This window comes from Rhopilema esculentum, chromosome 3 (genome assembly GCF_057945365.1).
Source record: "Rhopilema esculentum isolate cy_ngs chromosome 3, ASM5794536v1, whole genome shotgun sequence".
Classification (NCBI taxonomy): domain Eukaryota; kingdom Metazoa; phylum Cnidaria; class Scyphozoa; order Rhizostomeae; family Rhizostomatidae; genus Rhopilema; species Rhopilema esculentum.
In genome coordinates this window covers 3716695-3732535 of record NC_142817.1, presented here as the reverse complement: position 1 = coordinate 3732535, position 15841 = coordinate 3716695, and the positions used below count along the sequence as shown (strand labels likewise).

General features: G+C 36.3%; 1 protein-coding gene across 2 annotated transcripts; it reads right to left on the bottom strand.

The window, feature by feature from the left end:
- Window positions 1–225: 225 nt before the first annotated feature.
- LOC135692648 (uncharacterized) lies at window positions 226–15784 on the bottom strand. Of its 2 annotated transcripts, XR_016144614.1 has the most exons (9): window positions 14885–15784; window positions 13292–13379; window positions 11446–11596; window positions 8216–8427; window positions 6892–7016; window positions 4313–5270; window positions 3425–3595; window positions 444–1917; window positions 226–397 (listed from the first exon to the last, which is right to left on the bottom strand). XR_016144614.1 is itself a non-coding variant. In XM_065210857.2 (8 exons), the coding sequence occupies exons 1-8, from the start codon at window positions 14986–14988 to the stop codon at window positions 1807–1809; spliced, it is 1920 nt and encodes a 639-aa protein (XP_065066929.2). In that variant the 5' UTR covers window positions 14989–15784; the 3' UTR covers window positions 226–1806. The 2 variants fall into 2 exon arrangements, 1 of the variants encoding a protein (XP_065066929.2); XM_065210857.2 differs by having other exon boundaries at window positions 226–1917.
- Between the last annotated feature and the right edge of the window lie 57 nt (window positions 15785–15841).

Below are 15841 nucleotides of genomic sequence, written 5' to 3'. Positions count from 1 at the left end.
AAACGCCATAGGCAACCTCAGATCGCGAAAATCATCAAATGGAGGGGTCCAATTCGAGAATTTACAGTAGCAGCGGGGGCTTATTCGAGGGGGGGGGCTTATTGACAATTTGTAGTTCTAGGGTGGGGGCTTATTCGAGGGGGGGGGCCAATTCGAGGATTTACGGTAATCCACTAAAAAGGCAGTAGAAGACATGCAAGACCAGTCCTAAAAATAACATACCAATCCGGATGGCAAACAATTCCTGGAAATATCAGTATTTTATAATTCTAAATACAATGAAAAATGGAGTATGACAAAATAAATATTACAAGTTGTGAATTTGTAACTAGCGGAAAAAGCATGATTCGTTTTAAAATATATAATTATTTCAAATGATAGTCAAACCCACGATTATCTATCAAAGGAGGATTTCATTTAATATACGCTAATTGCTCAAACACCGCTTTTTAGTCCAATCTAGCATATGCCAACAGCAAGGAACGTTTTAATCGGCTGATTGTTAAATTTCGGTTAAATCTATATTCCTCATATCTATAGAAACATATTACATATAGCTAGTGGTGAAGAAGCTAGGGTTATCAGTACTGCTTCTTAGTAGGCTCGTTGTGAAAACTGAAACATTTTTACACCTCCTTGCAGCTGTTTGCTGAATTTACTGTTGTTCAAAATGCACGAGAGCCTTTCGAAGGGGCATCTTTTTGAAACTGCTGGCAAACTAAAAGTCCTAGACTTGCTAGACTTACACAAAGCTGTTCGACTGACGTAAAGCTGTGGATAGTTGCTATTAGGGCCTACAAGAGCATTTGATAATACCAAATTTCTATTTTGCCACACTTAATGGTAGAAATTTATTTAAACTCTATCGTGTGATTGACAAAAATATGATCCCTAAGACAATGTTATAGAATGGTGAATTATCTATAAAAGAAATGTGATATTCTGAAAAACTAATTTCTGTTAGTCATTATTTGGCCGTCCCGTCCTCTTGCTGAAACATGAAAAATAATCAGGATCCTAAACAGGTACTTTTTAGTTTCTGTCTGCGAAGTAAATTATTATATAATTGCACTGCTAATAGCATCATATCTTCAGGCGATCCAACATTTTGCTTAAAAATAAATGACCCAAACACAGATGAATGCCTCTACTCTAACTTCAAAGTTTGGCGAAAATAATCCTGAAATTATTGGACGTGAAAGCGGGATTGGACCGATGAGTTAACTAAGCAACAAGAAAAAATATGGAAAACATCGAAATTATTCGAGGGCAAAAAAAACATGTCAACAATGTTGCGGGAAACCTCTGCGACTGAGCGAGTATTTGAAAAAGAGACGATTTTTATGACTTTGTGATGATTTCAGATCTTGGACGAAATTCGCGTAGCTTCCCCTGAATTTTGTAGAAGGATGGTATCACCGTTCCTTAATACTCTAGTAGCTTAACAGTAGTTTTGGAAAAACAATTCTAAAAGGGAATTCGCAAAATTAGGAAACATGGGATATGAGTTGTGAAAATTTAGCTTAATACTTAAATTTGAATTAAATAGATTCTCTATGAGCCTCGTCTCTGTCATTTCTGAAGTTTGTTTCCATTCGGATAAAGCAGTATACAAAAAGTATTAAGGGGAAAAACAGAAAAGTTAATGTAATGTTTCGTCCAATTTCTGCTTATAAACATTTATAATTTTCTGTGGTGGTTCAGTTGACTCCAGGCCAGCATAAAAGCGAGCTTGTCATAATTTTTCTCTCGCATGAAAGAGCTTCTGAAACTCCCAGAAGTATGGTAAAACACATTGAAATCGAGTTATTGTGGGCTGTCATCTCGAGATTTTCCAGAATCCGCTGGTTCGAGTTTTGGTGATTGGCAGTCCTTCAATACTCTTCTAACACTTTTCCAAACTTCATCTGGAGAACCCTGAAATGATACAGTTAAATATCAAGGTTTAAGAAAGAAATTTTCAAGCTTGAGAAGACGTTCCTGAGACAGTGATACTGGTCTCGTAAGCATTAGGTCAGTAAGGGGGCACATTAAGCAAGAGGTTAAAGTAACAATTTCTTTTTCTGGCTTTAACTATGCTACAAATACATTTCAGCACATTGTGAGAAATTCATCTATAATTACGGCTTTAAGACATTATTGAGGCAGAGACACGAAAAAATAATTTTATTATGCTAAATGCTGCTTTTCGATCAAACACAGGTCAGTACAAAAAACTTTGAAAGTTGACCAGAATGAAACAAATCTTCATACTCGGAAAGGTATCATGGGAACCCTGCACATTTACCATACGTCAAGATTACTCAGAAACACGTGTTGGGGCCCAGACCTTCCTTGGTATCCTAAGACCCCACACAGTTATTGTTATTACATTCGGTAGTGTAATACGTGCCGAGATACACGGCGGCATGTAGAGTTTTAATTATAATGTTGATTTTATATTTGATTTAAAGCAGTAGTAAATAACATGTTTTGAATCTCAATACCTAATAAGGACAAACGTATGGAAAATATCAATCGACAAGTCTCAGTGAACGTGATTATCTAAGTTGAAACTCGTAATAAGTTAGTTAGTTGGTAGGAGTAGAGTTGAAGTAATGATGGTGATCGGCGAAAATGTGAAACAGAATATTGATGGATTTGATACAAAATAGTTACACAAAATGGTGATATTTCTCTGAGTCTTCATCTTACACTTCGTTTATCATTAAATATTAAGATAGGGGCACCGCTAGAAATAGTGGTCCCAACAACACGTTCAATTAACTTCATTATAAAAATTCTTCATTAATCATATGTTTGAAAGCACTTTGTCCCGATGAATTTCGGTGGTCAGTTGATTTTATTTCCCGCTGATTGCAATAACAGGCTGTTCCATAACAGGCTATTGTTAATTTTCCATTAGGCGACGCAGAATTAAGTCTCGAAGATTTCGCAATTGCAAACGCACCACAGAGCATATATGGAAGCGTGCACATTTGACTAACTGGACATAGCGCCGTTAATAGCGCCAACAAAGCTCACGGTACACTTAAAATCATGAATAGGGGTTTCCAAAATACGCAACTTGATTTCATTAATCTTATCAAAAGATTGTCAGTGAAGTTGAGTTTCACTTGTTATTTGGGATTTGTACGGTTGATGCTATGAATAATTTCTATCAAATGTAAATACGATACTTTCCTGCTTGAATCAATCTGAGTTTTTGGTCAGATGAAAAATCTGTGACGGTGAATCAACAGGCAATTAAAATAGATCAATTCTTACTGCTTCGTGCAACTTCAAGCAACTTCTAAGGTCGTTTACACGATCACAATCTGCGATCACATAAAAAAATGTGATGGAAATTTTACCTGAATATGATCGTGTAAACCGGCCTTATGAAATAAGCATGAATGGATTCGCTATACAAACTTTCAAATACCTGCAAAAGTTTGTCAGTTCTGTTATCGTTATTAAGCAGCGAATTCAAGACTCCTTTCCATCCTGGCAAAGGTTCTTTGCCTCCTTCTGACGACTTTGTTTCTCCGTTGACCAACCATGGGCACCAATGCCGATGCTCCTCCACAACGTTGAATGTATGCAAACCTGGTTCCTATTTCAATAAAAACAGATTCGTTAGGCTGTTACTGATGCTAAGTCAGTGTTGCTAAGTAACTCAGGTAAGTGTTGTTATACAAAGTTTATTGTAAATATCGGTGTAGCATAATTATCCTTGCTGTTTTGTTATCATTAGTATTGTACTGTCCGTAGTCACTTTAGAAACGGGTATTAGTTTTCAAGCACGCATAGCTGCATCTTGTTGTTTTAAATTGATTTATTTTATTATTAAGCTCAGTTGGAGTTGGGAGAGTCGAGAGGAGAATGAGAGCGTATAGCTGGAGGAAGGAGTTTTCAAGTTGCTCTGAAAGCGTTTAATATCGTCTGTTTTCAAGAGTGGAGTTAAGTGAAAATAATCTTGAAGGTTAGGCAAGAAACTCTGGAATACACTATGGCACGGTAGTAAACTGAACCATTGTTAAATATTGTATATTTTGTGCCCGCTGAGTTGAATACAACTCGTAAGCTTATGATTGGGCGTTTCTATGAACATTACAATATAATCTTCCTAAACAAGAACTTCCTAAACCTAAACCTAAACACGTCCGCCATCCAGATCATAATCTGTGTAGCGCATGCGCTATGAAAGCATTTGTTTTGAAAGAGCCGAATGGGCAGAGATTTAAGTAAAGCTCCAACATGGTGGTCCTGAATGAGATATGATGTTATATCATTACACTAGAAATATGTTTAATTTGAAACAAAGGCTTACGTGAAATCGCATGCGCTTTACTCTTCCTTCAAGGCTACTCGTCCTGACTGGGCTCTCTTCTTCTTGAACCTGTGATCGATCTTTCATCGTGGGAGTTTCTGCACGTGGCGAGCAAACGGACCATGTTTCTAGCCTTTTATCAAACATTAACGAACCAACTTCGCTAAATATCGATTCAGAACCTCTAGGGCTGCCTTCGTGTGGTGCCGTGACCAAAAGGAGTTCTTTCATTAGATTTTCTTGGTTTGGTGGTGGAGGTGGTGGAGGGTCAGGATCTTGTGTATTTTCTTCGGCAGACATCTCTTCTCTCGCGATCTCAATCCTTTTCTCAAAGGCCTCTGACCCCACTTCGCTAATGACCGACTCACTATACGATGGATCAAACTGAAGATCTTTGGCAAAAAGAAGTGCCTTCATCAATTCCATTTTCCCAGTATCTGGAGCAGTTGGTTCCATAAAAATATGAGCGAAGGTTCTGTTTTCTTGTGAGCCTGAACGATGGAGTTTTCGTTCCGACTTTTGACTAACCAATTCGTCGCTACCTTCTTCAGCAGCCACTTCTGACGTGCTTCCCAGGCTGTCTCTCGGTCTCGCTTGTTCTCCCGCTTCACTACTAACGGATACTGTTGCCCTACTCTCGCCTTGTGGCGGGACTACATTTCGTCTATTGTCGCTTGCACCGGTGGCATTCATCCCGTTCTCGGACATTTGGCTGTCAGTCTCTGAATGCATGGAGACATTAGACGAGACGAATTCAGCCGATCGAAATGTGGACACATCACTCAAAAAGCTAGCATACATACTCCTGGTATCTACTCCCATCTTCCCCTGCTCAGTGGCAAATCTTTTGCCTGCTCGCACTGGATTGTTTTCCTCCGTAACAGAAACGAAGTTCCACAGACCGCATTCCTTTAAGCATGTGTCGCAGAGAAGTGTAGCATCGTCATTCACCTGTTCACTGAAATGAAAATGGCATGGGAACTACTAAAAACTGCAAAACACTTGTACAAAACTACCTGTGGCTCTAGTCATAACACAAACATGGTAAAAGTTAGCCCTGAGCTAAGACCTAATCTTTATCGAAGTAAAAGTATCTCCAATGGAGTATAATATTGAGATTTGAACTATACGATCTGAAAGAACAAGACAAAATACTTCTCAATGAGAAAGGTTGTTATGATGCTATAGATTAACGTTAAGTTCGGTGTTTACTAGTTAAAAACAAACTTGTGGATTCCCTTAAAACATCGTCCTGAAACATTGCATAACATTTTTGTTGTCACAGCAGATAGCACTCTGAAAGCGAAAAACCATTAGTACGTCGCCGTTAATTTAGGTTCCTTCGAGTTGGGAAAGAAGGACCGCTACCTTCAAGTTTTCGAACAGAAAATCTTTTTCTTCATAATTTCCTTTATGCTATTTATTTTAATGAGATAAAGATCCAAAGTGTTTCTGGCATTTCAGTTGGTAAATGGGTACAGAAAAAACCCTCGAAGTTTCCAATAGGCCGCGTCAAAAATAGCTTTTGAGTTTGACAGTAATGATAAATAATGAAAATTTTTAACAACGAGAGCAACTACACAAATGTAGAAAAATGTATCATGAAGTGGCAATTTGCGTAATGGCCTGCTTTTATCAAGGACAAGGCTTATTTGTTATAAAATGATGTATAACTTTAAAAAGGGTAAAATTTTAACAACGAGAGCAACTACCAAGTGTCTTTGGGCAGTAGTCTTGATTTTCATTAGAAAGAGCTCACAACAACTTTTCTTAAATGCCTGGCAAATTTCAATATATGTTATTCTTTATATAGGGAATATGTTCAGCTTTTAAAAAGCTATGGTGCAGTTGTTATTACTATTATCATACTTCAAAAATATATTGCTACGCGTAAGAAGAACAGGATTTCATTTACCATGTACCAATTAATACTGTCGAATAGAGAATAGAAAGGACGGCCTGCTTAGTGCTGAACAAACGTTTAATCGCTGTTCAACACCATTGTTTATATTTTAATGGTATCGAGTGCATTAGCTAAGAGTTTTTTATTAGTATATCGTGCTTACAGTTATACGTCTGGAAACTTTTCTGATTGTTCTTTTAGAACTGCATACCTTATAGAAGGAAACCTTGGCAATCAATTTAATTTAAAATAAACTTTTCCAGACTCCTTTGATGAAATCAGCAACCGATTCGCAAGGCCGTTGAGAGGAGCAGGAGGGCAAATCACCACTGGGCTTCCAGATCTAGGGGGCCTCATAAAGTAACAAATTCCATTTTAAAATCAGAATAAATCAATTTTAAAAAATCATGCCTTGAAACAATAGTTAAGCGTTATTATGAAATACATAGGGTGATCGCAATGAAAAGCGTCTTTCGGTTCTGCTCCAGGGCTTCCGAACCTCTCGGCGGCCCTGCCCATTCGTGTTAAACTTTCTTTCGGGGCAACTTCAAATTGCAGCGGTCAGCCGTGAATATTCGTGCAAGTAAGTCCATAAAAATTAACATTAATTTCACTTTACTAATCACACGAGAGAAACTTGGTATAAAAATTAAGAGTAAACAACACTTAATTTTACCTTGGCTTCCACCCACAAAGAGCTAGGGCAACGGCTGTTCTTGCGAATAAATTCTGTTCATCGTTAGTTGACTGGTGGTTGACGATATTCAGTAGTTCCTGGATAACACCTCTCTCTGCTATACCCTGAAAAGGTAACGACAGTAAAGAAATGTAAACGAGAACTACTGACAATGAGGTTTGTTCATTGATACAAATGGAAAGACGGCTTCAAACCACGTGATTTTTCAAAACACGGAAACTGTCCATTACTGGGTTGTGAAACTAGCTTGGTTATCACTCTTGCTAAAAAGTGTCCCCTGAAGGCTGGAAATTTGATATCTGAGCAAATCATCGCTGCCAATATTGTCAACTCTCCTCCTTTTTCAGATTTGCTCTGATTCTCCGTCTTTTCACGCAAAAAAGATAAACATTAGAATGGCATTTTGATTTTCAAACAGGGTCAAAATTTAACCCGACACACTACAGCCGATTTTTAAACCGTCAAAAAACATGCAACTCTTCTTTTAAATAACTGCATATGACAACGAGACCAACATGTGATATGGCACTGCAAATATCAATTTGCAATTTTCGCAGACGCTTACGTTTTCACGATCCACGATTAATACAGGTGCGTGGGATCCGCGCCAAGTAGAAAGAAAATTAAACAGAGGATCCACGTTCTGTAGTTGCCCACTCAAACGAAAATAGATCGCAGGTGCGGATCAAGCGAAAAAGCTGACTTGACCCGGTAAAGAAAGGGGGCTGGGACCAAGTTTTTGATCGAAATAGTCCAATCAAAAATACGAGCAAAATGCAGATATTGTTAAGGCTGCCTAATCACATGCGTAGGAAATGATTACTGGCGCAGATTGGTATTGCTAAGCGACCCCTCCTTTCCCATAAATTTTCCATATGATAACGAGACCAACATTACAACTCCTTAAAAGAGGTTGTTAGGAACCTCTAAGGGAGGCTAACAACCACACAGAATGAGAAAAGAGAGCTACCTTCAAGGTCCCCTAATAAATTATAGAAAATTAGAGGAAAAAAGAGAAGAAAATATAGTGGATCTTGGATTTATTCTTAAGAACACTCAGAAGTGAAATGTTAAAGAGCCATTAATAGGAATTGAAAGAATTTTTCACAGGGTTTAATCTTATCAATTTAGTTGTAAGATATAATTCCACTCTGTACAATTATGAGTCTTAGAATAGAGTTTGGGCAATTAAGAAATAGAGTTTGGACTAAGATATGATGAATCCAGAGCAATACAACAAAGTTATGAGAGAGATCGACTGATCTGCAGGTGACATTTACTGTATTTAAGAAACACAACAAACCATCTTATCAAGAACGTCTTCATCCAGTAATGGCATGTCTTTCCCCAGAGTGAGGAGCTTTTCAAATGCATTTCGGAGGTATGAGTGCCAGCCATCTCTTGAATGATTAGGAAGACTAAGGAAGGAAACCGGGCATGGGCTTGCTTGCCATGGACAAACATCTTTGTGCCCCTTCTTCAATTTCTCTTGAATTGTTTTGCACATTTCAGTATCTGAAGAAATAATATAGAGCCTGTCAAATATATAAACATTTTCAACGGATATACACGTATTATCTATGACCATGACAACAAATCAAAACTCATATTTTGGGATAGTTGGAGGGTCATGGTAGCCAACCTTCAGATAGAAGATGGTACCTGATGATGATGATACACGTATTGTTTCACAAAAACCTTTCTCAGTAGTGAAGGTGTCTTAAAATTGTGTAAAGATTGAGTACTCGAAACTCTAATTATTTCTTAAATTTTGAGATGACAAAAATTCGTAGAATGGAATTTGTGCAGCAAATTCACAAGAGCCGACAAAATTCCAAGGCCTGAAAATTCATGAAATATATAAGTTAACAAAAATATAAGGCAAAGACAATAAAAAATGGCATGCCTCTGCAACTATGTGTTCTCTCCCTATCACAAGAAAGAAGACGGTATATGTTCTTTCAAACGGGCTCACTATGAAAAACGTTTTTTATGAGCCAGTCAAAGAGTTTATAAACGGCCCGGAAATCCAAGTATTGAGTTCGTTATAAAAAGTTACTTCCAAAAATGTATATTCTTAGAAAAATACCAGGCATATGGACTCATTCTTTCTCCGTTTATACTAACAAAACAAGGAGTGAGCAGTACGATTCCTTGCCCAGATAGTCGACGATAAGCGTTTACAAAAAACAGTGACACCACGATATATGACTTAAAGACTCATTGCTAACAATGGGCCTTTGCGAGCGTGGTGGTGATCCAAACAATGGCAGTAAACTTCTACGAATTCACCAAAATTGATTTCAGACTGTCTAAAAATGCATTATGGGATGCTTGCGTAGCGCAATGGCTCATTGTTAGCAATGAGTCTTTAACTTTGGTTAACTTTCTGGTCCAGTTTGACTTAAGATTCGTACATCTGCAGAGACGGATTTAAGTGTCAAGGATTGGGGGTGGTTAAATAATGATTTGCAGTGCCGTCGGAACGAAATTCATATTGGAGGGGGGGCTTCCTATTGCTTTCCTTCCCGTTCAGTATACTGTTATAAAGGAAACATACTAAATTTTGTCTATTATTGAAGGGGGGCTCCAGCCGAAAGTGGAGAAAATTCAACAAAGGTGGTTCTATTTAAACTTATTCCTATCTAATTCATTTTCACTTGATTTGCATTCAAACTATTACAAAGCTATAATATGCCATGCCTACAGCTTAATGTGTGAAATGGAATAGGTGCTGTGTGGGACAATTATGTTCAACAATCAAAGGCCAATAAAGAACTTTAGTTTTGTCTATTTTGTAAACATTAAAAAAATTACGCCAATTTTGTTTTATATTAATGATTGATCTCATTGCCTTTAGTAAAGCCAATTGAAAAGCATTGGATAAACACTACCAGGTGTTCAAATCATTATTAAACGCAGTTTTAACAAGAAATGTCAGTGGGCTTAGACAACAGAGTTCCGGAGTTGGACATTTTCTTTCATAAGACCTATATACGAATCGTATTAATTAAGAGAAATAGCTGGTTCAACTTCATTTTGCAAGTTGCTTGACAATCGGTGTTGTTGCCATACCTTTATCGAACAATAATCCAGTAGCGGCGCCGGGGGGGGGGACTGGGGGGACACGTTTTTGGCAGGATCAGTTTTGCATTTCGTCTAAATCCTAAGAGAAAATGTTGGGGGAGGGGTCATATTTTGGCAACGTACTCTTTGTGATGTAATCCTATGATTTTCAAACTGCCTTTACATAGTCAAAAGTGAGTCATGGGCGTTCCCTTCAGGTAAAAATTGCGTTCCTTGTCAGTAAAAGGGCGTTTTCTGGTGCTAAAAGGGGCGTGGTCTAAAATATTTTGTTGTGTCCCCCCCCCCCCAGAGCGCAGTGGCTGGCGCCGCCATTGCATCGACAGTTCACATCCACAATTCATGTCATGCAGAGGCCTAGAACGCCTAAATCGAAGTTTTGATATGTGATGAGTTAAAAAGCTAAGGCGAAAGAGATCGGGTCAAGTCAGGTGATGTCAGTTTTGAAAGACGATAAATTTTAAGAATCAGGAAAACAAAAAACGAGCATGCCATTCTAAGAGTTACATATCCTGAGAAAAAATTCCGTGGATTTAGTGCTAAGAATTTATTCAACCCCTAAAGCAACAGCTAAAATATAATTTTGTTCTAAATGATTTTATGACCAGATTTCCAGTCTGGTAAAGGAAAAAGATAAAAATATTATTGATTTTGTATTTTTGTTTATGAATTACAGTTAACCCAAAATAAAAGTTTAATTGGATTATTAATTCTGTGAGACAAATGGAATTCAAGAAACAAGGCAAGCTGGACATTTGGAAAAACACAACTGCCATAATGTTGAAAAATAAAAATTTCCATGATTAAATATTCTGGGTCAAAAGCTTGATAACGTCAGCTGCCTTGTATTCAAGTAGCTAATGAAAAATGTACACCAGGCCTCAAGCATGACAAAGGCACCACTTAAAGCATATTTGTCAGCTGTTACATTACTAACTAATTGAAATATAAAGCCTGTGGGCACAAGACCGCCAAAAAAGGGGGTGGTCAGGGCAAGTACCCTGGGGGCTGTGCCTATTCTGGCACCTGTAAGTATGGAATCTATATTAATTTCATATTCTGGGATCTATATTCCTTGTCAAAAAGATGCCTACACGCATTGGGTGCCCTGGGGTCTGGACTCGCTCTCGGCAGCCCTGTATGAACATACACTGTGGAACATATTATTACATATGGTGGAACATAACACAAATTTGTAACATTGATTCTTTCGAAATCTACCTTACCAAAGACTTTCAACGAAGAATATAGATGTCCTTGGCAATTTGTAAAGTAAGTAAATTTACAAGGTGAGATGTAAAGGCTTTAAGCCTGATAAGATGCAATGCTTGTAATCCTTGGGAAAACAAAAATTAAATGACTTTTTGTAATTCAGGAAATCAAAAATAAATTCCAGATATGTTTCTTTGGCTATGAAGAATGGATAAGCAAGTATTCTAAGTAACTCACAAGTTTCATTGTCCCAGTTATCAGGCAAGCCAGCATTCAAGGCTGCTTTGCATGTGACACAAACAAGTTCATCATTGTCACCATTCATCCAGCCATATCTTGAGCAGTGCAATGGTGACAATTCAACAGGCTTGGCAGTCCATGTAGATGGCTGTAAAAACTTAGTCAAGGTGGCAAAATGACTATAAAGGGAAAGTTTAAACTAATGTTGCCCTAAACCAATGATTGCCAAACACAGCCTGTCTTGACTGATGACAGATCTTTGAAAATCCTTTTGGCTTGTAGGAAAAAGGAATTGTCTCGTATTACACTAATGCAAACTTTGAAATTCCATGTTTTTATATTCTATGTTATCATTTCACTTGAAAATTTTGATAAACTGGGTGCTGAATAAAATTGTTTATGAAAATAAGAAAATTTGTCATCAATTTTCTTGAAAATGTGGTTTTTGATTGATTATTAGGAGAAAACTCGAGATTCTTTCAAAAAGGTTGGAAAATATGGTTGCTACCTTTGATAGACTGGCATGCATAGACACAACAAACACTTTCTTTAAATTAAGAAATTTCGTTTTTTTGGATTCTTTCATTTAGTACACAACAAAATGTTCACAGAAAATGGAAATAAAAGACTTATATTATATGAAAATTCTGACTGAAAACAGCAAAGTCTTTCATTGCAAAAAAAATGTCCTATTTAAATAACCAGACAATTTAAAAAAATGATTGGACTGAAAGTCACTGGGTGTGGTTACATAACTGTGCATGTTTACTAAACAAATGAATCTAAAGAGACTTAAAACCATCACAGAACTAAAAGGGAAACTCCTTGGTATAGAGCAAAAGAAATTAGAAGAAACAGACAGCTTTTAGACTGATAATTCTGCATCACTGTTAGATAGATGAGCACTGTATCAAATAGAAAACAGTCAATATCTCAAGTAACACCAAACTTTGACATCACAACATTAATCTAACTAATAATTTTTAAAAAAAAGAAGTTTTCCTAGCCAGATTCTCTTAACTTAACAGATGTGTTATAACTTTCTTCTGAAAACAATATGTGATCATGGTTGCTTAAAAATGACCTGGGGGATAATCCTAGCTACAAAGGATAGCTACAAAGAGAATGTTATTGTTTGAAACACTTGACTGGTATTGACTATTGCTTGTTCCAAGTACGGGCTTTCAAATTTGTAAAAATTTTTTTAACTGATGCATATACCTCTTGAGTTTCAGGTAAATAGAACAAGAATCAAATTTCAAAAAGATTTCACATCAACATAAATCATCCTCCTTCATCGTTTATGACCATCATCCTATATGAAGAGAAATTATTGGATTATTCATATTGACCACTCTACCTCTCACAATACCTTAGATCTCAAAAACTTTGATGTGTAATCAGCAACTTCAAGTTTCCTGTTGAATGTTGTCATCAGGGAACTGGCATTAAAAGCTAATTTTAAATAACCCATGAAAGAAGAATGTACAATGAAGAAAAAATAAAATTTAGAAAAAACAAAAAGCACAGGCTTACATGTGACCCATGGCATTACTAGATGGAATTCTAGAATGCTACATCAAATAGATTGTCTGACAGAAAATGAAAATGTTCAATAAGACATCAGAATGCATTGTGTAGGACCATAAGAGCTGGGTGAATTGTTTCTTATCAAGAAACCCCTCAGTTTGTAAAATCTTATCTTTAAAGTGAAACTTAATCACCACAAAAATTCAAAAGATTAGTCTCTATCAAACATAAACTCTTGTGCAGAAACACTGAAAACCTAATTTAGATTAGACAGCTTCATAAACCAAAAAGAGATATGTTAGTTCAAGGATACAGAAAATGATTTGACTCTTTCAAGGAACATGTCTTTACTTCCTGGGTTACAAGTCATCTTCACATCTGATGATGAGGATGCAGTTGTCCTACAAAATAATTCCTCCAGATTAAAAATTATGTTACATAAACTCGCTATTTACATTGCTAAAACATTACCTGCCACTGCCATAATATCAGATACACTTTTATGGCTCTGTTTGATTAGCATTTTACAAGAACAAACTTTCAAGAGCAAAATTTATCTCAATAGCTACATAAAATAAATTGACTTCTTTTAAACTGAAGCCTGCCACAATAAGTTATAAATATCTTTTTAAAAGTGACCAGGTAATCAATGGTACAGTTACTGCCCAAAGCAACTGCTCTAACCTTTTGCAAATAAACTCTAATATTTATAAGTGTGTAAATAAAGGAAAAGTCAAAATAGCAAACTGCTCAATGGACTTCAATCGATGGAATTCTTGCGGTGAAAAGTTAATAGAAATGTAGCAAATAAGGCACAAAGCAATGAGCTGAGAACAAGAAACAATTAACTATGGCTAATATCTGACTCAGCATACAGGCCTCATCAGAGCAAATATTTAGGTGCTTCATATATAAGAGCAAATATATAAGTCTGTCAGAATGCTGATATGAAAGCTCATTGTTGTAAATTTCTATTGAAATCATTATTGAAAACCATAAATTTTTTTAATATAGACATAACTGATCAAGTGCTTCTATATAACTTAACTGAACAAATTAGCTAAAAAACATTGAAAATATTACAGAAAACACCTTCTTCATCCTTTGATACGAAATTTAATAAAGGAGGGGACACATATGGACAGAAACAACAGCATTTCACTACTCTAAGCTCAAAATATCACCACAACAGTGCTACAAATCAACATTGATTTATTATTCTTTATTCATATATATCTTTAATTGTTGTATAGCAGTATTGAGCATACAAATGTAGCCTTAATTGTATGTTGTGTCGAATTTTGAAATAAATTGAACTGATTGATTTGAACTTTTAAACTTTCTGACCATTTTCAAAACATTTAAGTTTAACAACCAAATTAATTTCTTGAAATAATTCATTAATTTTATAGTTAAATTTTGGTATGGCCGTTGTTTTTTTTGTTAAAGGTTAATTTACTAGTTAGGGCAGGCATGTGTTTGGACAAGAATACTTAAAATCAAAATTCAATACACCTGCAATTAACTGCTCGGCCATCATCAAAGCCTGATATTATTTGCATAATGCATCTATTCAAGTTTATTTAAATGACATTAAGATTAACTCCTTGGGGTTCCAACGGCACGCACGGAGTGCTTCCAAAACATGGCATAATTTCAAAAGATAATTTATTAATAATTCTAGTTCCAGACAATCTATTCTTTCTTGATTAAAATAATTTACTTTGCATCTAAATTAAATGTGCTTTTACTTCAAAGCTGAATGATAAGTAAGGCATAAACCATAAGATGAACAATGGAAAAACACTGCTTCTGATTAAAAATGGATGTGGATCATGATGTATAAAAATTGTGTTGTAAATGTGAATGGTATACAGAAAAGGAAGTAACGAAAGTTAATACTCACAATATTGAATTATTTTTCTCTTCGTTAGATCTCTCGGGAGTGTGGAGGAAACTGGCCAGCATTTCCTTCACCTTTCGTGGATTTCTATCCATGAAAGACGCCATTTTCTTGTCAATTCAAAATTTGATACGACAATGAAACAGAGGCTGTTGACATCATCGCCAAACTGACTGGTAAAGTTTTCTTGAGAATGAAGTTAAAGCCCAAAATTTTCTCACAAGCGCAAAACAACCTATCCTTGTGCGAAAAATAAAGTTCTTTCGCGTTCTTTAGATTCCTTTTGTTATGTGATTGTCGCTAAATGAAATAATCCCTCGTTCAAAGGGATCAATTTGGAAGATCCTTGCTAAACTCTTTCGTGTTGTATTGTCATTTGTTGACCAAAAGAAGTACCTGTTAATTTACTATGTACAATGCCTGTCAAAACAAAGTACTAGGAACACCCAGCAATTTGCGTTGCATTTGATATCTTTCATTCCTTCCCGGAAAAAATTTACTACTTCCGCCTCTTCCCCCTAAAACAATGTTGATAATTTAGAGAAATATCACAAAAGAAGCGCAAACGAATGTTTTTTCCTAAAATCCTTACCTGTTCTCCTAACCAATAAACCAACATTGTTCTGTAGGAAAGAGGAGGATGATTGATTTTGACCTTGGAAATTGACGTCAGTGTTCCAAGACTTTGGTAGGCATTGTAACTCCTTCCAGAAAAGAGGTTAGCGCTGGTAGAATTAAAAAGCAACCAATTTGTTATAGTGCAGCTCGAAAATGATGAAATACATATCATTTTGCAGTTAAATTTTCAAACACCAGTTGCTGTGGTCGTTCATCGTACGAGAAACAATTACTGCGCCAGCTTGATTTCTTTGGAACCCGATCACGAAATAGATATTTTTCTAATTTCAATTATGTGACAAGGTTATCAAATATCTTTAGTAAATTGTTCATTGCGCTCAG